Source organism: Dendrobates tinctorius, unplaced genomic scaffold, assembly GCF_039654945.1.
Source record: "Dendrobates tinctorius isolate UK_male_01 unplaced genomic scaffold, ASM3965494v1 ptg000250l, whole genome shotgun sequence".
Taxonomy (NCBI): Eukaryota; Metazoa; Chordata; class Amphibia; order Anura; family Dendrobatidae; genus Dendrobates; species Dendrobates tinctorius.
This window is the reverse complement of record NW_027361917.1, coordinates 36,445,917-36,470,082: the sequence shown is the minus strand read 5'-3', so window position 1 is coordinate 36,470,082 and position 24,166 is coordinate 36,445,917. Positions and strand designations below refer to the sequence as shown.

Sequence of the window (24,166 nt, the reverse complement as noted above, 5' to 3'; positions counted from 1 at the left end):
ACAGCTGCCAAGCCCCACACCGCAGAGGACCCGGAAACAGGATCCCAAACTCCAGAAGTAGTAGCTGATACAGCGCTAACACCAGAGAGCTGCACACTCCAGGGCTGGTCTGCAAAGAATAATTATCACCAACAGTCAGCTGATGAATCAGGTGACTATTTAAAGGATGGTAGGAGTGGTCACCACCCATATCAGCTGACCAGCAACACAACAGCTGCCAGCAAGGAAACTGACATTAACCCCTGCTGGCCTGAAAGGAAAAAGGCTACATTTAAATTATAGTGGCACCAGAGCTGCCACTAATCCAAAAATGGATCGTAACACAGATGTATATCACTTGTCCTGAGGAAAAAAACACTTTTAAGCTTTCATCTTGTATCCATCACTATCATACCAACAACACAAAGGATGGATGTCCATCAAATCATGACCGTGGCATAAGACCTTGTGGATAAAAACTATGTAATCACACTCCAACGCAATTTGACAGGGGTGATAACTGAAGACACTTATCACAAATGGATGCATATTATTAATGTCTGGTCCGTGCAGGTCCATCCCCCTTCTGTTGACGCTCCCATTTTAATTAAAAATAGGGTTCAGCGATCCCTGATTATCTGTAAATGTCAGACTACAGATAAGCGATGAATGAGAGGCAGAGAGCAGTGGCGGTGCTTGTGTGCCGGTTTCTTCATAGTCTATAGGGCTTTCATTTAATGGCATGATTTTGACCTTTCCACAGGATATGTGATAAATGCATGATCTTTGGAAGCCATGATCCCTTGATTGGTGGACCCAGTTCTGTAATTTCTTCTCTGCTATGGGTTTTTGAGGAGTTAAGGGAACAGAAGTGCACATGTCTGACTGCTGCACCATCCTCCTCACCCGTTATAGTGGTTGATGGAACTCTGAGGTGATACATGCTGTATGATTGACCTGTATGGGATCTGATTTTTTTTTATTTAGCACCCATAGACTTGAATTTGTGAGTCTCATCTGAAATAGAGAAGAGACTGGTGCTTGCAATCTTTTTCGTATGGACATTTAGTCCATGAAAAAAAACATCATCTGAACAGCTCCGTTGAATAACGTTGGTCTGAGTGCTGTCCGAGAGATGTCTGTTTTTTCGAAAATACGGTTTTGGGAACAATAGTCTTAGTGAGCCATTAGCTACTTGAGAAGCTCAGAGGACATAGACGTTAGAGAACTGACTGTTTTTGCTGGTCTTTTTTTTTTCCCAGAGAAAATCCATGATCGCATATTCAGGGCTTTGAAGCGTGTGCTTAGCAAGCAGACAAATGCTGTATAGTGACAGCACGGATGAGTCCTTAGGTCACCTCCTATTACTTAGGGAGAAATGAGAGAAACATGCACCAACCTTGACCAGAAGTTGAGCTAAAATGCTGCGAGCAGTGGAGCGTGCCTCCTCCTATTGACTGCTGCTGGGACAGACGTGAATGTGCATGGTTAGGACCGAGTTCATACTGTCCCTTTTATCTACTCATAAGGGGCTGCTGTCACAAAAAAGCAAAATCCATTTTCTATTTCTATCGATTTATGGGGCCACGATGAGAGATCTGCAAATCAATGTGTAGTTGTAGCATAAATTTGCTTGCTTGCAAGAAAATCCAAGATGACGAAAGAATAATTCTCAATATTCTGGTTTTGAATATATGTTTCAATACATAGGCGTTTTGCTATTTAATTTCCTTGTTCCTTAATGTTTTTTGCTTGTGAGAAAAATCACAGTAACGTGGCCCTCTGAGGTGTTTCAGACATATCAGAAGGTCATGTGAATGTAGTCTTAGAGCTTACACTTCAAACTCTGTAAACTCTACTCTGTGTAATGCTTCGGGCACTCTGTCCACCTGGAGTGCACTGTGGATAGTGGCAATAGTACTGGTCTTTGGATTATGACCCAAGAGACCTTTGGGCCACCAGAGGCCCCAGGGCCCAGGTGCGACTGCAACCCCTTCACCCACTATAGCTACCCTCCTGCTTTACACAGTCAACATCTTTTTGCACGCATGTTTTTAATACATATAAAGAGGACTTTTCACTGGATTTTGTTATTTAAACTTAGTCCATTAGCCAGGTGCTGTAGTTCCGCTGATTCAGGAATAGTTCTTCCTTTTCTTTTGTGCCCCTCCCTTCAGAAGTTATGGCCCCCGGAAATAAAAATGCTGATTTTTTTTAAATTTTTTTAATTCAACCAATTGGGCTTGTAGCATGGAACGTCTATGTGGGCGCGGCCATGTTTTGATTGGCCGGTGTCAGTGGAGAGAAAGCAAATGTCCACGGAGACCTTCTGTGCTATACACCCAGTTAAAAGGAGAATTTGGAATTTGCACTTTTATTCCCAAGGGCATAACTCTGGAATAGAGGGGCACAGAAGTCGGGCAAATTGGAGGAGGTCCTCAGTATAAATTTAAAAAATCCAGTAAAGGAGACTCCTCAAATGGTAAAATTACTATTTTATTATTGGATAGCTTCTTTATGTTTAAATTAATTGTCTAATAGCGGAAAACCTTCTAGAGTCTCACATAAGGTAAGAAAAAGAAGCTCTGAGTAGTACTAACCTACATATTGTGCCCAAACAGCAGGTAATATAGACGATCATATGTCAAGAATCAATATGTCTCAGATCAGCACTCGGGGACCTGAGCTTATATACCATATGTGCCCCACAATAACGTTCAGTCTCTTCATACATTGTGGTTTTGCCATTCTTCATTGCCTGTCCCTTAACCGCTTATTACTGAACCGCAGCGGTAACACTTGTGATCTTTAGTCACTCACATTTCAGATATTAGCGTTGTTCATCATTATTTTAAATTGCTGCTAGACATTCTTTTTTTATAGTGCTATTTCTCCGAACGCTCCAGTCTAGCTGTGATCATGTAGGTGGATGTGAATTATCGTTGCACATTATTCCAGGCCTCTTGAGTTTGTCAGAATGTTATAATTTCTTTACTGACCCAAGGGAGTCGATTTTTGTTATAAAGTCTTCCCCTACGATCCAATTGATGTAACCATCCTAAACTGATTGATATTGTTCTCCTACTTCAGGGCTATTGGATAATGACCTCCATTATTCCACCTATTAGCGCTAATGAGCCTCTTTGCTTCTATGCCAAGTTGTAGGCTTAGTCTTCATAGAGTATTCTCAATAGAAATATCCCAGTAATGAGTAGCCTATAAACCTCCAAAGTCATCACTTCACCACTAACCATTGGGGTTGTTTTCTATTAATGTTTATGTAAGTTCTGATTGTTAGGCTACAAAAATAAAACGTAATATGTAATAGTGACTGAAGAGTAAGGGAGTAAGACTTTTTTTTTCTACTTAATATCGCCACTCATATTTGGCCCCTGATGAGTTAATTTTTGCTGAAGTCCAAGAGGATGTTATCAGAGCATTTTCACTGGGGGTGTGTACTTCTTCCTCTTGTAGGATGTTGACCAATCATAAGCCGGCAGTAATATAAGAGAAGGAACTACATGCCCCCACAATAGCGCAGAGCTGGCTACTCCTGTGTGAGATGTAGTGATCTCAGTGCAGAGTGATTACAAGTTGAGCATAGCAGACATAACTGTGATTTGCAAAACTCAAGATAAAAAGCGGACGGCACCGCTGTTACCGTGTGACTTCAAATGATGTGCGGCATACAGAAGCCCAGCAGCTGGGAATCTCGGATGCCAGACCTGGAAACAGTCAATCCTGGGAATCCATACAAAGAGAAGAGGTCGCACTCATCGAGATGAAAGTTTCACTGATTTATTGACATATCATAAACATGTCAAGTCGGGGGATTGACATAAGGAGTGCAAGGAAGGCTGACAACGGCCGTTTCGCGCTGCTCGAGCGGACCCGTTGAAGCGCTCGAGCAGCGCGAAACGGCCGTTCTCAGCCTTCCTTGCACTCCTTATGTCACTCCCCCGACTTGACATGTTTAAGATATGTCAATAAATCAGTGAAACTTTCATCTCGATGAGTGGGATAACTGTGATTTGTCTCATCTCTTAACAGGCAGTGGGGGAAGGAGTAGTACATCAGAGATAATTGTGCTTAAAAAAAAGAGCTGATAGAAGCTTTTGTAATGTGACACAGCTAAACTCATCTGTACTGCCCCTTCCCGAATATTTGTTTTGTTGTTGTGGGATGTGACGGTGCATCAGCTCAATGATTTTATGGCATAGCTTAATGACAAAATACATCTAATATCCGGCTGACCTATGCTTTTGATGCCAAGAAAATTGACTTTCTGGACATCTTGCTGGAGATTGACATCAACCGGCAGATCCAGACGAATGTCTATAGAAAGCCTACATCTGTTAACTCTTTAACACATCCACGTCAACCCACAATTCAGCCACCATTAGGGCCGTCCCGGTCGGACAGTTCCTCAGGGTGAGACGGATTTGCTCCTCTGACACTAAATTCGAGGCAAAAGCCACGGATTTGAAAACCCGTTTTGAGACCCGCGGTTATAGCCATAGCAAGAAAATCTCCACATATTAACCTCCTACATTCGACTCAGAGCCCTAACAGTGCGGGTGGTGATTGACCCATTTAGTTCATCTCCACCTATAACCATGAGTGGGACAATATGCGAGATATTTTGGCATAACACTGGGCCATTTTTGGGGCTTGTGCCTTCCCTGGGGTCCCTTCTGGGTAGCTCCCCCCCCCCCAATGTCCCCAAGGAGGTCTAAAAATCTAAATGACTAACTGTTCAGGAGCCACTAAACCCCTGCCTCTCACAATCCTTTTGATACAAGGGGCCCTATTTGGGGCTCTATTCCATGGTGCAACTGTCCTGCCTGCGCCAAAGTCCTACGCTGCTCCACCTTTAACTCTTTGGATGGCTCAAAAAAATTTAACATTCACCAGCGTATATCATGTGGCAACATTAACGTAATCTATTATGCCACATGTGGATGTTCTAAGATACACATTGGCCTTTCCTCAAGAGATCTCAGAGTGCGGGTATGGGAGCATGTGCAGGACATTGACGCGGCCAAGACAGTGACCGATCTATCTGATTTAAAAATTATTCCTCGCCATTTTAAGCTCCATCACGGTTCTGCTGCAAAATCACTCAGGGTTAGGGGGGTGGACGTCCTCCATATGGGTATTGAGGGGGTGACAATAAAAAACTCCTTGCCCAGATGGAAACTAGGTGGATAATGACCCTAGATACCATGGCCCCTAGGGGCCGAATGAATCCTTTAGTTTTGCCTCCTTTTTGTAATGGCTGCTTAATCCTTATGAGTGGTTTGGGCCATCCTGTTCTCATGCTCTGTATCCCAGTTCTCCAGATGTTTTTTGTATTTTTGCCTGTTTGTTAGGAAATCCCCACGTGTATTCAGGCTGGCTAGCAGCCACAAATTATACAGATACGGCAACAGAAACAAAATCTCCAAGCACATTTAAATACTCGGAGATCACCCGAGCATGCTCGGGAAATCTCGAGTAACGAGTATACTCGCTCATCACTAGTCCCTACTTTAATGGCATTTGTATCTGGCACGATATCACTATGTCAGTGGAAGATTATTCTTCACAGTATGTATGGACTATTATACCACCGTCAACTGTTGTTATATGTATGAAAAGTTTGGAAACTTGTATATTATTTGCTTTCTGTCATTCTTAATATGTCTGTGGTAAATATTGTGTTCCATATTATTGTTAATATATGTTATTGCAGATATACACAATTAAATGGGCCATGTATGTGTCGGTACCTGACTTTAAGAGCGTTGTACTATCCTCTGAGGTCTCTTTGGCCGCGCGCATGCGCGCTGCTGCCCACTGTGTCCTGCATGCAGCCAGACATCTTTATGTCTCCGGCGCACACCCAGGGTTACCCTCCTCCCCGCGCGTGCGCTGTGATGCATGACGTTCTGTTCTGTAGGTACAGGACCAGTTGTGTGCAATGCGCATGCGCCAAGTGTGCCATTGGTCCATAGAGGCCATGTGACTGGGACTATTTGAACGTCCTTTTGTTGCACCTGAACACATCCCCTCCATAAAGCGGCGTCCTGTACCCGTGAAATGCGCGTCGGGGCTTTTACAGCCGGTCCTTGGTCACCCTCCATACCGCTGGCAAGCTCTCCAATATTACCTGATATTGTGTCACTGGCTGTTGCATGCCTTTTTTGGATGGTTTCCTTTTGAGCTTACCACGTGGTTTAAGGCTTCACATGTCTGACTGTTTGACACATATAGATATGTTTGATCTCTCTGCCCTGTTTTGGGTGACCTGGGTGTATTTGTGTTATTTTGTTGTCTTTTGTTACTGTATATGAATTTTCCATTTTTATGATATTTTAATAAAATTTACAGTACATCTGCTTTTACTTAATTCACCTGTTACTCCTGATTCTCCTTTCGCCCACATGTTTTTTGGAGTTGGTGTTGGTTTCTATAAGGTGGGCCATTATTAATATCACCACCTTGGCATTTAATATGCAGCTGGGATTTTTACTATTATCCCTCCCCGAACATTGACTGTCAGGAGATAAAAGCTAAAAGGTATCAGTAATCACACCTATGACTGTTGTACTCACAGCAACTTGTAATCACCCTGTAGTAAGACCAGGCTGGGTATCATTACATCCCACACTGGAGTAGCCAGTTTAGTGCTCTTGTGTGTGTATGGGGGGGTGTTCTTTTTCCTGAGTGTTGCTGCCTGCTTATTAGGCTATGTCATATAGGGGGAAGAAGTACACACCTCAATGAAAAATCTCTGACAACGCTCATTAGATGAAAAATAACTCATTAGGTGTCAAATACTATGATTACTAATATCTTCACAACAAAGAGGTAGATGAAATAATTAAAAAAATCTGATCTTTTTTTTAATTAAAGTAATTTTTATTGAAATTTTCAATACAAAAAGGAAAAACAAAGAAGAAAACAACAACCCGCAATAGAGGTGCATAAAAAAATCTGATCTTTAACCATTACATCTTGTGCTAAGTTAAGCATTTGATGAAAGGTTCTTGTTAACTCCTTCCCGACCTGTGACACAGCGTATACGTCATGAAAGTCGGTGCCAATCCGACTCATGATGCATACGCTGTGTCATGAGTTTAAAGCCCCCCTGCGGGTCGGGTGACCGGGGTCACGGAAAGGTCACCCGACCCGCACTGACAGGACCCTTTGTGCTTCACCACAGGGGGGGTGGCTTACCCCCCCCCGTGGCTACGATCGCTCTGATTGGCTGTTGAAAGTGAAACAGCCAATCAGAGCGATAGTTCATCAAATTTCATTGATGAACTATTACAATCCAGCCATGGCCGATGCTGAAATAGCATCGGACATGGCTGGAGACACTAAGTTAACCCCCCCCGCCGACAGACGGCGCCGATCGTCCGCCGCTACCGACTGACGGTGGCGATCGGCAGCAGCTGTCACGATCTGCCCCCCTCCCCCTTCCCTCTGCTCCCCCCACCTTCCGATCCCCCCCCACGATACTCACTAACCCCCCCTGGCCGTCCCGTTGTCCCGCCATCCCGGTCCATGGGCGCCGCTATCTTGGAAAATGGCGGGCGCATGCGCAGTGCGCCCGCCGGCATTTCCCGGCGGCAGATTCATTTTTTTATTTTGATCACTGTGATAAACTCACAGTGGTCAAAATAAAAAAAAAAAAGTAAATCACCGCCCCCCCTTATCACCCCCCATAGGGACAAATAATAAAATATTTTTATTTTTCAATTAGGGTTAGAAATAGGGTTAGGGTTAGAAATAGGGATAGGGTTAGGGCTAGGGTTAGGGGTGGGTTGGGGTTGGGATTAGGGTTAGGTTTATGATTAGGGTTAGAGTTGGGATTAGGGTTAGAGGTGTGTTGGGGTTATGATTAGGGTTGGGATTAGGGTTAGGGGTGTGTTGAGGTTAGGATTGGAGTTAGAATTGAGGGGTTTCCACTGTTTAGGCATATCAGGGGGTATCCAAACACGACATGGCGCCACCATTTATTCCAGCCAATTTTGCGTTCAAAAAGTCAAACAGTGCTGCCTCCATTTCGAGCCCCGACGTGTGCCCAAACAGTGGTTTACCCCCACATATGGGGTATCAGTGTACTCAGGAAAAATTGCACAACAACTTTCTCCTGTTACCCTTGGGAAAATTAAAAATTGGGAGCTAAAAAAATAATTTTTGTGGAGAAAAAAATATTTTTTATTTTCACGGCTCTGCGTTATAAACTTCTGTGAAGCACTTGGGGGTTCAACGTGCTCACCACACATCTAGATTAGTTCCTTGGGTGGTCTAGTTTCCAAAATGGGGTCACTTGTGGGGGGTTTCCACTGTTTAGGTACATCAGGGGCTCTGCAAACGTAACATGACGCCTGCAGACCATTCCATCAAGTCGACATTTCAAAACGTCACTACTTCCCTTCCGAGCCCCAACGTGTGCCCAAACAGTGGTCGCCCCCCCACATTTGGGGTACCAGCATACTCAGGACAAACTGTACAACAACTTTTGGGGTCCAATTTATCCTGTTACCCTTGTGAAAATAAAAAATAGTGGGCTAAAATTCATTTTTTGAGGGAAAAAAAAAATATTTTATATTTTCACGGTTCTGCGTTATACACTTCTGTGAAGCACTTGGGGGTTCAACGTGCTCACCACACATCTAGATAAGCTCCTTAGGGGGTCTAGTTTACAAAATGGGGTCATTTGTGGGGGGTTTCCACTGTTTAGGTACATCAGGGGCTCTGCAAATGTAACATGACGCCCGCAGACCATTCCATCAAGTCGACATTTCAAAACGTCACTACTTCCCTTCCGAGCCCCAACGTGTGCCCAAACAGTGGTCACCCCCACATATGGGGTACCAGCGTACTCAGGACAAAGTGGACAACAACTTTTGGGGTCCAATTTATCTTATTACCCTTGTGAAAATAAAAAAATAGTGGGCTAAATATCATTTTTTGAGGGAAATTTTTTTTTTTAATTTTCACGGTTCTACGTTATAAACTTCTGTGAAGCACTTGGGGGTTCAGAGTGCTCACCACACATCTAGATAAGCTCTGTAGGGGGTCTAGTTTCCAAAATGGGGTCACTTGTGGGGGACCTCCAATGTTTAGGCACATCAGGGTCTCTCCAAACACGACATGGTGTCCACTAACGATTGGAGCTAATTTTCTATTCAAAAAGTCAAATGGCGCTCCTTCCCTTCCGGGCCCTGCCGTGCGCCCAAACAGTGGTTTATGACCACATATGAGGTATCAGTGTACTCAGGAGAAATTGCCCAACAAATTTTAGATCCATTTTATCCTGTTGCCCATGTGAAAATGAAAAAACTGAGGTTAAAAAAAAATGTTTGTGAAAAAAAAGTACTTTTTTTTTTTACGGATCAATTTGTGAAGCACTTGGGGGTTCAAATTGCTCATTATGAATCTAGATAAGTTCCTTGGAGGGTCTAGTTTCCAAAATGGGGTCACTTGTGGGGGAGCTCCAATGTTTAGGCGCACAGGGGCTCTCCAAACGCGTCATGGCAACTGCAAAATATTCCAGCATATTTTCCATTCAAAAAGTCAAATGGCGCTCCTTCCCTTCCGGGCCCTGCCGCGCGCCCAAACAGTGGTTTATGACCACATATGAGGTATCGATGTACTCAGGAGAAATTGCGAAACAAATTTTATGATCCATTTTATCCTGTTACCCATGTGAAAATGAAAAAATTGATGCTAAAAGAAATTTTTTGTTGGAAAAATTAAAATGTCCATTTTTTCCTTCCACGTTGCTTTAGCTCCTGTGAAGCACCTGAAGGGTTAATAATCTTCTTGAATGTAGTTTTGAGTAGCTTGAGGGGTGCTGTTTTTAGAATGGTGTCACTGTTGGGTATTTTCTGCCATATAGACCCCTCAAAGTGACTTCAAATGTGAGGTGGTCCCTTAAAAAAATGGTTTTGTAAATTTTGTTGTAAAAATGAGAAATTGCTGGTCAACTTTTAACCCTTATAACTTCCTAACAAAAAAAAATTGTTTCCAAAATTGTGCTGATGTAAAGTAGACATGTGGGAAATGTTATTTAGTAACTATTTTGTGTCGTATACTTCTCTGGTTTAACAAAATAAAAATTCAAAATTTGAAAATTGCGAAATTTTCAAAATTTTCACCAAATTTCCTTTTTTTTCACAAATAAACGCAAAAATTATCGACCTAAGTTTACCACTAACATGAAGCCCAATATGTCACGAAAAAACAATCTCAGAATCGCTAGGATGCGTTGAAGCGTTCCTGAGTTATTACCTCATAAAGAGACACTGGTCAGAATTGCAAAAAATGGCCAGGTCATTAAGGTCAAAATCACCTGGGTCATGAAAGGGTTAAAATCTGTGCATTTAAGGCATAAAGGAAATGTATGATTATATATTGATTGCCTTGGTGAAAAAAGTGATCTAACTATTGTAGCTAATTAACTTGTTTTTTGACACAGATTGTGAGTTTTCTGGCTAATAAAGCTATATATTTTCTTTTTTGCAGAAATCGTAGCATTGTTAGATTTGCTATTTGAAGGTAATTTTGAGGGTATTGTGCTGAGCCCATTCATACATGAGATCTTTGGAGCTCCAGAGCCAGAAGAAAATTTTGATTTGTATTTGGAAAGACAGATTGCTGCCTTCCTGGACTCACCTGCAGATCTAAACAATGATAGGTAATTCACCAGCTATTAAATTATGGGCATTTTTTTTTCTGCATTCATATTATATGTATATTTTTTTGTACCATTATGCGATAGTCACTCAGTACATAGAAAATAGAGTGGACCCATGGCTTATCAAAATAAAGAAATAATGTTGTCAAAAGAAAGACAAGTTAATTCTTGTTGGCTTAAAATGCCAGAACCTGTGATGATTGGAAGTTGTCAGACTCAGTATATTTACAGGTCAGACGTGGATGTCCTAGAGCGCCAACCATTAATTGCTTGTGATGGAACATTTCTCCTGCTGGGTTTCTGTGTACCAGATAAATGAATTAGATAGACAGAGAGATGGGACAGACGGATGTCGTGGGATGGACAGAATGTGATGGGATGGACGGAATGTGGTGGGATGGACGGACGGATGGGGTGGGATAGACGGACGGATGAGTGGGATAGATAGGACAAATGGAATGGGATAGACAGGACAGGTGGGATGGGATAGATAGATGGAAGAGATGAATTGACTGGATGCGGAGAGAGATATGAATGTGAGCTGTGAGCACTCACAGTTCTTGCTTGGATCTCACCTCAGCTCAGACCGGCTGAGAAGGAAGCCTCACTTACCGGTGGTAACCTCTGTGATGTCACCCCCGGTCACTGATGCTGCGTTCCAAGAATCTCATTCCCCAGTGGTTCTCAGCCTGGACGGTCGCATCTTGGCACTGTCCAGATTAAAAACTAATTATCCCCCAGACATGGATTACGGCGTGGTACAGAGCAACAGACAGGTATGGTATATTGTTGTTTTTTTATTTTACTTTTATTACAGGAGAAAGAGGGCTTCGGTGGAATAGGTGTTAGGTGAGTATAACTGTGTTTGTTATTTTTAAATAAAAAAGTAAAACTGTGCTTTGTTTTATTTCTAATATAAGACTATTCTGGCTGTGTCTTTGTTTACCATGTAACTATATGATTAGTAATGGATCGGTGTCTTATAGATGCTTCTCCATTACTAAGCCGTGGCATTGATGTCACCTGACAATACAAAGGTGACATCAACTCCACAAATACGAACCCCACTTGCCACCGCTACAGGGCAAGTGGGAAGAGCCGAAAAAGTGCCAGAATTGGCGCATCTAATAGGTGTACCTTTTTGGTCAGTTGTGTGCTGCTATTTTTAGGCTGGGGGTAGGGGGGGGCAATATCCATTGCCCCTTACCAGCCTGAGAATATCATCCCTCAGCTGTGAACTTTAGCAAGGCTGGTTGTCAGAAATGGGGGAACCCCACTCAGTTTTTTTAAATTATTTATTTAAATAATTAAAAAAAAAAAAAAAAAAACAGCATGGGGACCCCTCTATTCTTGATAACCAACCTTGCTGAAGATGACAGCTGAGGGTTGCAGCCCCCAGCTGTGAGTTTTGCCTGGCTATTTATAGAAAATACAGGGGAACCCACTCAGTTTTTTTCATTTATTTATTTATAGCGCATGCGTCGGCTGACGAATACCCCCATCAGCCTCTCCTGCTGTCACTGTTATTAGCAGCAGCAGGGGTAGGTTGATGGGAGTAATAGTCCCATCAGCCGCCGCCTGCTGTCTCTTTTATCACTTAAATATAACTCTCATCATTCTCCTCTGCTCGCGCCGATCATCGGCAGAGCAGGGGAGAATGATGAGAGCCGTGGTCAGCACCCAGTGCCGGAGAACAGCGCTTATTGTAATGCTTCTTCCCCGGCGCTGATGCTTGTCACATGGATGACGTGTGGGACGTTTTCTGGCCCGTGCTGACGTTAAAAAAACGGACATGTAAGCATGTTTTGCCCACGGACACACGGTCCGGTCCTTGGAAACACACTGGCATGTGAACAGACCCATTTACTTGAATAGGCAAATAACGCTCCATTTCTCCCGAGTCTCTCCGTGTGGCTAAGTAGTACTGTACAGCCACATATGGTGTAGTGCCATGTTCAATAGAAATTGTGGGACAAATTTTGGTGCCATTTTTTTTTTACCTACTTCTTGTGTGAAATCTTTGGCTAAAACAAAATTTTGGTGGTAAAAATGTAGTTATTTTGTCTTCACTGCCCAATGGTATACAGTTCTATGACACACCCATGGTGTTAATATGATCACTGCACCCCTCGATGAATTCATTGAGAGGTGTAGCTCGTAAAAGGGATCACTTATGGAGTGTTCTGCTTTTCTGGCACCTCATGCACTCTCCCACTGGGTCATGGCACCTGCATACCATAATAGTAAAATCTGGCGCGCCTTGCACTGTGCCTGAAAAATATTTCCCAATTACATGTAGGGTATTGGCACACTCAGGAAAAAATGGACCTCAGTTTTTTGTAAAAAAAATTTCCTATTAGCCCTTAGAAAAATTAAAAACTTGGGGCTAAAACAATATTTTAGTTGTAAAAATGTAATTTAGTCTTTCTTCATTTAGTGGTATAAAATTCTGTGAGGCACATTTGGTGTTAATATGATCACTGCACCACTAGATGAATTCATTGGGGAGTGTAGTTTGCAAAATTAGTTCACATATAGGGGGTTTCTATTGTTCTGCCACCTCAGGGGCTCTGCCAATGTGACATGGCACCCTCAAACCATTCCAGCAAAATCTGAACTCCTATATGGCGCCTCTTCCCTTCTGAGCTTTGCACTGTGCCTCAAAAGTAGTATTCCCCTACATATGGGGTCCATTTTCTCCTGTTACCCTGGTTAAAATAAATAATTGGGGGCAAAAAGATAATTTTTGTGGGAAAAATGATTTTTTATTATCATAGCTCTACGTTATAAACTTCTGTGAAGCACTTGGGGGTTCAAAGTGCTCACTACACATCTAGATAAGTTCCTAGGGGGAGTTTAGTTTCCAAAATGATGTCACTTGTGGGGGGTTTCCGCTGTTTAGGCACATCAGGGGCTCTCCAAACGCGACATGGCGTCCGATCTCAATTCCAGACAGTTTTGCGTTGAAAATGTCAAACGGCGCTCCTTCCCTTCCGAGTTCTGCCATGCGCCCAAGGGTTTATCCGCACATATGGGGTATCAGCATACGCAGGACAAATTGGAAAACAACTTTTGGGGTCCAGTTTCTCTTGTTACCCTTGGTAAAATAAAAAAATTTGAATCTGAAGTAAATTTTTTGTGAAAACAAGTTAAATGTTCATTTTTTTTAAACATTACAAAAATTCCTGTGAAGCACCTGAAGGGTTAATAAACTTATTGAATGTGATTTTGAGCACCTTGATGGGTGCAGATTTTAGAATGGTGTCACTTTTGGGTATCTTCTATCATGTAGACCCCTCAAAGTGAGTTCAAATGTGATGTGGTCCCTAAAAAAAAAAAAGGTGCTCTGAAAATGAGAAATTGCTGTTCAACTTTTAACCGTTATAACTTCCTAACAAAAAAAATTTGTTTCCAAAAGTGTGTTGATGTAAAGTAGACATGTGGGAAATATTAATTATTAAGTATTTTGTGTGACATATCGCTGTGAATTAAAGGTATCAATATTCAAATTTGGAAAATTGCCAAATTTCCTTTTTTTTCACAAATAAACGCAAGTCATATCAAAGAAATTTTACCACTATCATGAAGTACACTATGTCATGAGAAAATATTCTCAGAATCACCAGGATCCACTGAAGTGTTTCCGAGTTATTAAATCATCAAGGACAGTGGTCAGAATTGTAAAAATTGTCCCAGTCATTAACATGCAAACCACCCTTGGGGGTAAAGGGGTTAAGAAAGTGTAGTTGTTCTTCTACACTTCTAAACAGCTCTGAGCACAGTGAAAAGCCAGAAAACAAAAATTATTAGGAGGGTCATCCATGCACCCTTGAAGGCAACAAATCGAGGGCCTCATTCTAATATTGAAGATTAAAAACAATTTATGTGCAGCTGTCATCTGGTGGTTTGGGAAAGATGAAGTTAATCCAGTCTTTATTCATTTTTGCCAGAGTGGCCCTGTCAGCATTTTCTGTTTACAGGTGAAAGCCCATGTCTATTTTGACCCCCCCGGCGGCAGTAAAAATCCGCTCAGACAAGTTGCTAGTGGCAGGGCAGAAAAACACCTCCAAGGCATAGAGGGGCAGCTCGTGCCAGGGGTCCAGCTTGGAGACCCAGTAGTTGAAGTTTGCAGAGTTATTGTTACAATGATTTTGTCAGCCAGGTATTGCTTGACCATCTTTAAAAACTTTTCCCTCCTTTCAAAAATACCCGGTATTCAGGGTGTGGATGCTGGGAAGGTGTCATGAAATTGTCCCAGACTTTGACAGCCTACCCCTTCCTCTGCTATACCTGGTTTGTGTCTCCCTTGTCTCTCCTTCTTGGTTGGGCAAGGAAGTTTGCGACCTGCCGCTAGCAATGTCTGATGGGAATTTTTTCAGCATATTTTCCAAAATGGCCTTCTGGTATAGTACCATCTTAGTAGAGCTCTCCGCCTTAGAAGGAGAGATGAAAGGTTCTCTTTGTAACAACCAGAACTGTTTTTTTTTTACCAAGATCAATATAATACTAGGGTCACGGGAACGGCATCGGTACATAAAGTTGGCCATATGTGCCAAGCTCCCTCCCGCTACCACTTTCGTGTTTCTATCATGATGACTACTCTCCTCCCTCTCTTCCTCCTCACTCCCCTCCTCAACCCATCAATATAGGAGAGACTGGACCAAGCTTGTGTGGGTACTAGCCTCTATTGCAGCCAGCTCCTGTTCCTCCTCCTCAGCCTCCACCTCCTCATTGTTACCCAGTCCACACTGAGCAGATGAGATGAGGGTTGGCTGTGTAGTATCTCCCTGTCTCATGATTTCCTCCATGTCTACCTGGTCTGCATGCAAAGCTTCATGCTTAATTGTCAGCAGTTACTGTTTATGTAGCAACAGAAGTGGGATTGTTGCGCTGATTATGGCGTCATTGCCACTCACCATCTTTGTTTGTGGAGTCCTCAAAGTCTTGGAGAACCGCACACATATCAGACATCCATGCCCACTCTTCAGTTGTTGTGTACGGAGGTTGACTAGAATACTGACTGTGTGTTGGAATGGGTATTCATCAACTGGCCTCTACTGCTTACAAAGCCTTGCCAGAATGTTAAGTGTTGATTTCCAGCGAATGGTCACATCACACACCAGTTGGTGAGCTGGCACTTGAGTGCGCTGCAGCATCAGGTGTAGCTGACTTGCGGAAATTGGCTCTGAACCTTGACCAGAAGCTCAGATTTGTCTGGCCTGTGGTTCCTTTCAATAAGTTTGCCAAGGTGAACGTTTTTTCTAATTGACAAATTAAGGCCGGTTTCACATTAGCGCTTTTTAAGCGCACGCACGGCCGGGGGTAGCTCCGCCCCCGAGGCGGCTCTCTGCCCGGCGTGCCCGCCCCTTGTTGTTAGCGCCGCCTCCTAGCGGACAGCGGCGCCTGCGATCGGCGCACCCTATCTTTAGCATAGGGTGCGCAGATCGTGCGCAGGCCGTGCGCTAGTTGCGCTTTGACCTGCGCTGCGCACTTTTGACGGTGCGCCGTGCGCGCCAAAATCCGAAAAGTTCGATTTTGGCGCGCACGGCGCACCGTCAAAAGTGCGCAGCGCAGGTCAAAGCGCAACTAGCGCACGGCCTGCGCACGATCTGCGCACCCTATGCTAAAGATAGGGTGCGCCGATCGCAGGCGCCGCTGTCCGCTAGGAGGCGGCGCTACAAGCAAGGGGCGGGCACGCCGGGCAGAGAGCCGGCTCGGGGGCGGAGCTACCCCCGGCCGTGCGTGCGCTTAAAAAGCGCTAATGTGAAACCGGCCTAACTTCAGCAGAGTCTGCAAGCCACTTACCTGCGGCAGTGCTGCAGAGCTTCCAGCAGGTGTGGACAACATGCTCTGAGTTAACACATCGGATGTGGAGGATGAGGGGGAGCAGGAACTGATGGAGGAAACCCTGATAGAGGTAGGGTCAGCAATCCTCGGCGTCGGTAGCACGTGTACTGTACCAGGGAAGGACACAAACTCGGCATCCACAGTGTTCACCAAGTGTGCCATCAGTGAAATGTAGCGTTCCTAGCCGCAAGTGCTTTTCCCCATGTCGGTTGTTAAGTGGACAGTCCCAGGAGGTGCGTTGCTAAACGCATGGGTGATGTTTCTGGATACTTGCTGGTACAAGGCGGGGACGCCACACCAGGAGAAATAGTGGCGGCTGGGGACTGAGTACCGAATGCCGCCATGAGTTGGTGGAAATCCTCTCTGTCTAAAAGCCTAAATGGCAACATTTTCACGGCAAGCAGCCTGGAAATTTGCCCGTTTAGCGTTTCGGCCTGTGGGTGGGTGACTGGTAATTTTTTTTTTCTAAGGTTTGGGGTAGGGACAGCTGAGCCCTGTGCTGGGACAATGATGATGGTGCTTCAGAATGTGCAAGAACAGGTGAAGGGCTGGAGGCAACTACACCAGTGTCATGGACAGGGGATTGGAAAGCACCTAGCACAGGGGAAGAGACATTGGTGTCACCCGCTGTCACCAATTGTGGACCAAGGCATTGCTTAGATGACATGTGCCTGATCATGCTGGTGGTGGTTAGGCTCTTAGTGGTCAGGCCCCGGCTGGTCTTGGCATGGCACAGCTTGCAATTGACCATTTTCTTTTGTCTCGGAACCCTTTTTAAATAAATCCCAGACTGGGGAACACCTAACTCTTTGACAGAGAAAATTACAAGTGTCGCTACTCTGCGAAAACGTTGCCTGCCTTCTCCTTCTGGTCACCCCACTACCTCTTCCTGCCTGTTTCGGTGCTGCTGATCCCTAATATCAGGATCCTGTCAGCGCTGGCGGACTGCCGTGGCTGAGTAGGGTAGCTCACCCAGACTACAGGAAAAGTTCAGACAACAGGACCTGCGATACTGAAGATAGAAAGAAGTACAAGGACCTACCGTCATGTGACCACAGGGGGCGTGGCTTAGCGTCCTGTTGCAGGAGATGACTGTAGGATTCTATTACAGGAATCCTGGAGTACAGGCTAGGGAAACTCAGGTCAGACAAACGAGGGGTCATACACGGAGAGGGCGGCGCGGTACCAGAGGAACAGACAGAGAATAGTCAGAATGTAAGCAAAGAATCATACACCGAGATAGCAACGCAGTACAAGAGGGGAAATCAGAGCATAGCAAGGTCCAAGGCAAAAATGTCATACACGGAGATAGCAAAGTAGTACGAAGGGGACAGGCAGAACTCGTAACAGGGACAGAACCGGATCAAAACCAAACAAGCATAAAGTATCACAATCACTAAGCACACCAGAGTCACACACTCGGCCAAGGTCTGAGTATAAGCGACAAGGAGTGAGCCCACAATGAGGCTATAAATAGCCTCCCAGAATCTCAGAGTGAGGCTGTCCAGATTAACCTCTAAACTACCTGATCCCACCAACTCAGCAGATCATGACACCTCCCCCTCCGCTGTTGGCTTCGCTCTGCATGCCAGTTTCCCAGGTTGAGTAAGTGACTTCGTCATTCACCACCTCACCTTCCATCGCTGCACCCTGGTCCTCCTGATTTTGTGACTTAACAACAATCTGACTTATCGGCTTCTGTGTCTCATCATCATCTACCTCTTTAGACAAAATATGCCACACCCCACCACTGTCTTGTGTCCATGGCTGCTCTAAGTTTTGTGCATCACTAAACAATATGTCCTCCTGTCCTTCTTAGAACATGCAGGGTGAAAGGCCACAGTAAAGAAATTATTCTGTAAAGAGCTCCTCGGAGCATCCTAGTGTGGCATTTGTAGTCTCCTGGGACTCGACATGGTGAGTGGAAGGAGGATCAGGGTGAGGATTAAGTGATTCAGACTCTTGGGTAATGAGACTGGACCTTGTGGAAGACTGGGTGGTGCTGGCAAGCCTGATGGAAGCATTATCTGCTCTCCAACCGACCACCTGTTCGCATCGGTGTGCCCCATGCCTCCCTAAAGTGGTACAGTAAGCTATGTGTCGTGGATCGGTGTGTTGCTTGTGCTCCAGCAACGGGCCCAGTCTCACCTGCCGCACATCTTCGCCATCTGTGTGCACCATCATCAGCACTTCCACTTCCCTGTACCTTATCGCACGCATTACACATTTTCTAATTGCCAGGTCTCTGAAAACCAAGTTTCTTTGATTAAGTGAACGTAAATTTTTTTAATAAAAACAAAAAATTTGGTTATCTGTAGCAGGCCTAGCAGTTTTTAAAAAGTTAAAACCATCGGAATTTCACACAAAGCACGTTAAACTGTATGGATGACAATACAGTCAATTTTGTCACCCCCCAAAAATGTGGTCACCTACAGCAGCTTTTTATTTAGCAACAGACTGCAAAGCCCTAAGACCTGCCTAAAGGCTGTATTCATCTTCTCCAGCTGTCCCTAGGCTAAATGCAGAATGTATTGTGTAGAAACAGCAAAGCACAAGATTAGCCTTAAGAAGGACTTTTAGTATGATGGTTCTGCAAAGTATCACCACTAGAGGACTGTGATTCATAAAACTGTGCACACAGGCCTGTACATCTACTCTCTCCCTTCAATAAGAACTGTCCCTGAGCTGTGCAATGGCATCAGTGAGCCGAGCATGGCCGCGCTGGTCCTTGTATAACCTCTGAAGAGGTAATGCGGCCTGCCAATAATAATAATAATAATAATAATCTTTATTTTTATATAGTGCTAACATATTCCGCAGTGCTTTACAGTTTGCACACATTATCATTACTGTCCCCGATGAGGCTCACAATCTAGATTCCCTATCAGGATGTCTTTGGAGTATGGGAGGAAACCGGAGAACCCGGAGGAAACCAACGCAAACACGGGGAGAACATACAAACTCCTTGCAGATGTTGTCCTTGGTGGACCAATCACAGTAATGTCACTACCAAGACGGTTACAGCATTACAGTGACTGGCAGGCTACCCCCGTATATTCATTGGTTGTGTAACAGGGGCCAAGCACGTGGGGCGGGGATTCGAGCATTATATCCAAGCACCAGACAATTCTCGACGAGTGCCGAGCACCCAGATACACCAGTGATATCTGAGAATCACTTTGCATGTTCGCTCATCACTAATATACTGCCGTAATTGTCCTGTCTGACTTATTATTTCTAAGCATTAGGTGTGAGCACATTATTCAATGGAAGATCTCTGTGTAATGCATTTCGCAAGTTGTGTCTAGATACAGTGCCTTGAGAAAGTATTCGGCCCCCTGGAACTTTTCAACCTTTTCCCACGGTAAAAGCAACACAACTCATCACCCTGAGCACACCATCCCCACTGTCAAACATGGTGGTGGCAGCATCATGGTTTGAGCCTGCTTTTCTTCAGCAGGGACAGGGAGGATGGTTAAAATTGATGGGAAGATGGATGGAGCCAATTGAGAATCTGTGGCAAGTGCTGAAAACTGCTGTTCACAAACGATCTCCATCAAACCTCACTGAGCTCGAGCTGTTTACCAAGGAAGAATGGGCAAGAATTTCAGTCTCTCGATGTACAAAACTGATAGAGACATACCCCAAGCAACTTGTAGCTGTTATCGCAGCAAAAGGTGGCGCAACAAAGTATTAACCCCTTAACCCCCAAGGGTGGTTTGCATGTTCATGACCGGGCCAATTTTTACAATTCTGACCACTGTCCCTTTATGAGGTCATAACTCTGGAACGCTTCCATGGATCCCGGTGATTCTGACCCTGTTTTCTCGTGACATATTGTACTTCATGTTAGTGGTAAAATTTCATTCAAATAATTTGCGTTTATTTGTGAAACAAATGGAAATTTGGCAAAAATTTTTAAAATTTCGCAATTTTCCAACTTTGAATTTTTATGCCCTTAAATCACAGAGATACGGCACACAAAAAACTTAATAAGTAACATTTCCCACATGTTTACTTTACATCAGCACAATTTTGGAGCCAAAATTTTTTTTGTTAGGAAGTTATAGGGGTTAAAAGTTGACCAGCGATTTCTCATTTTTGCAACATCATTTTATTTTTACGGACCACATCACATTTGAAGCCTCTTTGAGGGGTCTATATGATAGAAAATACCCAAAATTAACACCATTCTAAAAACTGCACCCCTCAAGGTGCTCAAAACCACATTCAAGAAGTTTATTAACCCATCAGGGGCGTCACAGGAATTTTTTGAATATTTAAAAAAAAAAAATGAACATTTAACTTTTTTCACAAATAAAATAATTCAGGTTCAATTTTTTTTATTTTACCAAGGATAACAGGAGAAATTGGACTGCAAAAGTTATTGTGCAGTTTGTCCTGAGTACGCTGATGCCTGATATGTGGGGGGAGGAACCACTGTTTCTGCGCGGCAGAGCTCAGAAGGGAAGGAGCGCCATTTGACTTTTTCAATGCAAAATTGGCTGGAATTCAGATCGGACGCCATGTCACGTTTGGAGAGCCCCTGATGTACCTAAACAGTGGAAACCCCCCACAAGTGACCCCATTTTGGAAACTATACCCCCCAAGGAACTTATCTAGATATGTGGTGAGAACTTTGAACCCACAAGGGCTTCACAGAAGTTTATAACGTACAGCCGTACAATTAAAAAATCATATTTTTTCCAACAAAAATGATCTTTTCACCCTCAATTCTTATTTTTCCAAGGGTAACAGGTCCCTAAAAGTTATTGTGCAATTTGTCCTGAGTATGCTGATACCCCACATATGGGGGTAAACCACTATTTGGGCGCATGGCAGAGCTCGGAAGGGAAGCGGCGCCATTTGACGGTTTTGGCTGGAATTGAGATCGGACACCATGTCGCTTTTGGAAAGCCCCTGATGTACCAAAACAGTGAAAACCATCAACAAATGACACCATTTTGGAAACTAGATCCCCCAAGGAACTTATCTAGATGTGTGGTGAGCACTTTGAACCCCCCCCGTGCTTCACAGAAGTTTATAACGCCCGGACGTGAAAATAAAAAAATCGTATTTTTTCCACAAACATGATCACCAATTTTTTTTATTTTCCCAAGGGTACCAGGAGAAATTGGACCCCAAAAGTTGTTGTCCAATTTGTCCTGAGTACGCTGATTCCCCATATGTGGGAGAAAACTACTGTATGGGCACACGTCAGGGCTCGGAAGGGAAGTAGTGACGTTTTGGAATGCAGACTTTGATGGAATGGTCTGCGGGTGTCATGTTGCTTTTGGAGAGCCCCTGATGTCCCTAAACAGTGGAAACTCCCCACAAGTGACCCCATTTTGGAAACTAGACCCCCCACGGAACTTATCTAGATGTGTGGTGAGCACTTTGAACCCCCAAGTGCTTCACAGAAGTTTATAACGCCCGGGCGTGAAAATAAAAACATTTTTTTCCACAAAAATGATATTTTTGCCCCCAATTTTTTATTTTCCTAAGGGTAACAGGAGAAATTGGACCCCAAAAGTTGTTTTGCAATTTGTCCTGAGTAGGCTGATACCCCATATGTGGGGGTAAAACACTGTTTGGGTGCATGGCAGAGCTTGGAAGGGAAGGAGCACCATTTGACTTTTTCAATGCAGAATTGGCTGGAATTGAGAACAGACGCCATGTTGCATTTGGAGAGCACCTGATGTGCCCAAACAGTGGAAACCCCCCAATTCTAACTCCAACCCTAACCCCAACGCACCCCTAACCCTAATCTCAGCCCTAACTCTAGCCCTAACCCTAGCGGGAAAATGGAAATAAATACATTTTCTTTTAATTTTATTATTTTTCCCTAACTGAGGGGGTGATAACGGGGGGTTTGATTTACTATTTATAGCGGGTTTTTATTTTTGACAGCTGTCACACGCTAAAAGACGCTTTTTATTGTAAAAATAGTTTTTGCATCACCACATATTGAGAGCCATAATTTTTCCATATTTTGACCTACTGAGTCATGTGAGGTCTTATTTTTTGCGGGACGAGTTGACGTTTTTATTGGTATCATTTTCGGGCACGTGATATCTTTTGATTGCTTTTTATTACGATTTTTGGGACGCAGAATGAACAAAAACCAGCGTTTCATGAATTTGTTTTGGGGGAGTGCGTTTACACCGTTCCGCCTGCGGTAAAATTGATAAGGCGGTTTTATTCTTTGGGTCAGTACGGTTACAGCGATACCTCATTTAGGTCTTTTTTTATGTTTTGGCGCTTTTATGCAATGAAAACAATTTTATATAAAAAATAATTATTTTTGCATCGCTTTATTTTGCGAGCTATAACTTCTTTATTTTTTTGCTGATGATGCTGTGTGGTGGCTCGTTTTTTGCGGGACAAGATGACATTTTCAGCGATACCATGGATATTTATATGCGTCTTTTTGATTGCGCGTTATTGCTCTTTTTGTTTGGCAGTATGATAATAAATCATTATTTTTCGCTTAGTTTTTTATTTTTATTTAAGGGGTTCGCTAAAGGGGTTAACTAGTGGGACAGTTTTATAGGGCGGTCGGGTCGTTAAGGACGCGGCGATACCAAATATGTGTACTTTTATTGTTTTGTTTTTTTTATTTCCAAAAAATGAATTTATTAGGGAATATTTTTATTTTTTTTTTTTTAATTTATTTAGCGATTTTTTTTTTAATTATTTTTACACTTTTTTCTTCTTTTTTTTTTTTTTTTTTTAACTTTATTACATTGTCCCAGGGGGGACATACCTGTCATGTAACAGATCACTGATCTGTCACATCACAGACCACTGTGACAGATCAGCGATATGTCACAGGCACTGCACAGGCTTTCCTCATGCCTGCGCTTTGCAGGCACTGAGGAAGCCAGCTCCCTGCAGGCCCCTGAAGGTCCCCATCTTGGATTCGGGGACCTGCAGGGATGGAGCCCCCCGCAGCAGCGGTGCACATTGCACTGCTGTGGGGGGCTCAGGGAAGCACGGAGGGAGCCCCCCTCCCTGCCGATGCTTCCCTTTAACCCCCGGTACACCGCAATCGTGTTTGATCGCGGTGTGCAAGGGGTTAACGTGTCGGGGCGGTCCGTGACCTCCCCTGACACATTGTGCCGGGTGTCAGCTGTGATAATCAGCTGACACCCGGCCGTGTTCAGCGGCGCTCACCACGTGGGCGCCGCTGATCGTCCCTGGGAATTAAGTCCCAGGTCACATGGACGGGATAGTACGTCACATGACAGAAAGGGGTTAAGTTAAAGGGCCCGAATAATATTGCACGCCCCACTTTTCAGTTTTTCAATTTCCAAAAAAATTTAAAATAACCAATAAATTTTGTTCAGCTTCACAATTGTGTCCCACTTGTTGTTGATTCTTTACCAAAAATTTACATTTGGTATCTTTATGTTTGAACAATGATATGTGGGAAAAGGTTGAAAAGTTCCAGGGGGCCGAATACTTTCGCAAGGCACTGTACCATATGGCTGCTTACAAATTATTTGAGTCATAACACTCCTGATTTGTACTGGTGTCTTGAATTATTTAGTAGATGTGGACATATAATTTGTTTTGCTTTTACTTTTTATGAATTCCTTGGGGAATATAGAATTATGTACTGTTCTTAGATTCATATGCTATTTT

At 43.7% G+C, this 24,166-nt stretch overlaps 1 protein-coding gene across 2 annotated transcripts in view; it reads left to right on the top strand.

Moving 5' to 3' along the window:
* The window catches only part of TTC27 (tetratricopeptide repeat domain 27), a 635,517-nt gene that overhangs the window by 14,674 nt on the left and 596,677 nt on the right, over window positions 1-24,166 (top strand). For both annotated transcript variants that reach the window (XM_073557610.1, XM_073557609.1), the window contains one exon: window positions 10,501-10,672. In XM_073557610.1, the coding sequence (XP_073413711.1) occupies window positions 10,501-10,672 (172 nt within the window). The remainder of the gene's footprint in view (window positions 1-10,500; window positions 10,673-24,166) is intronic.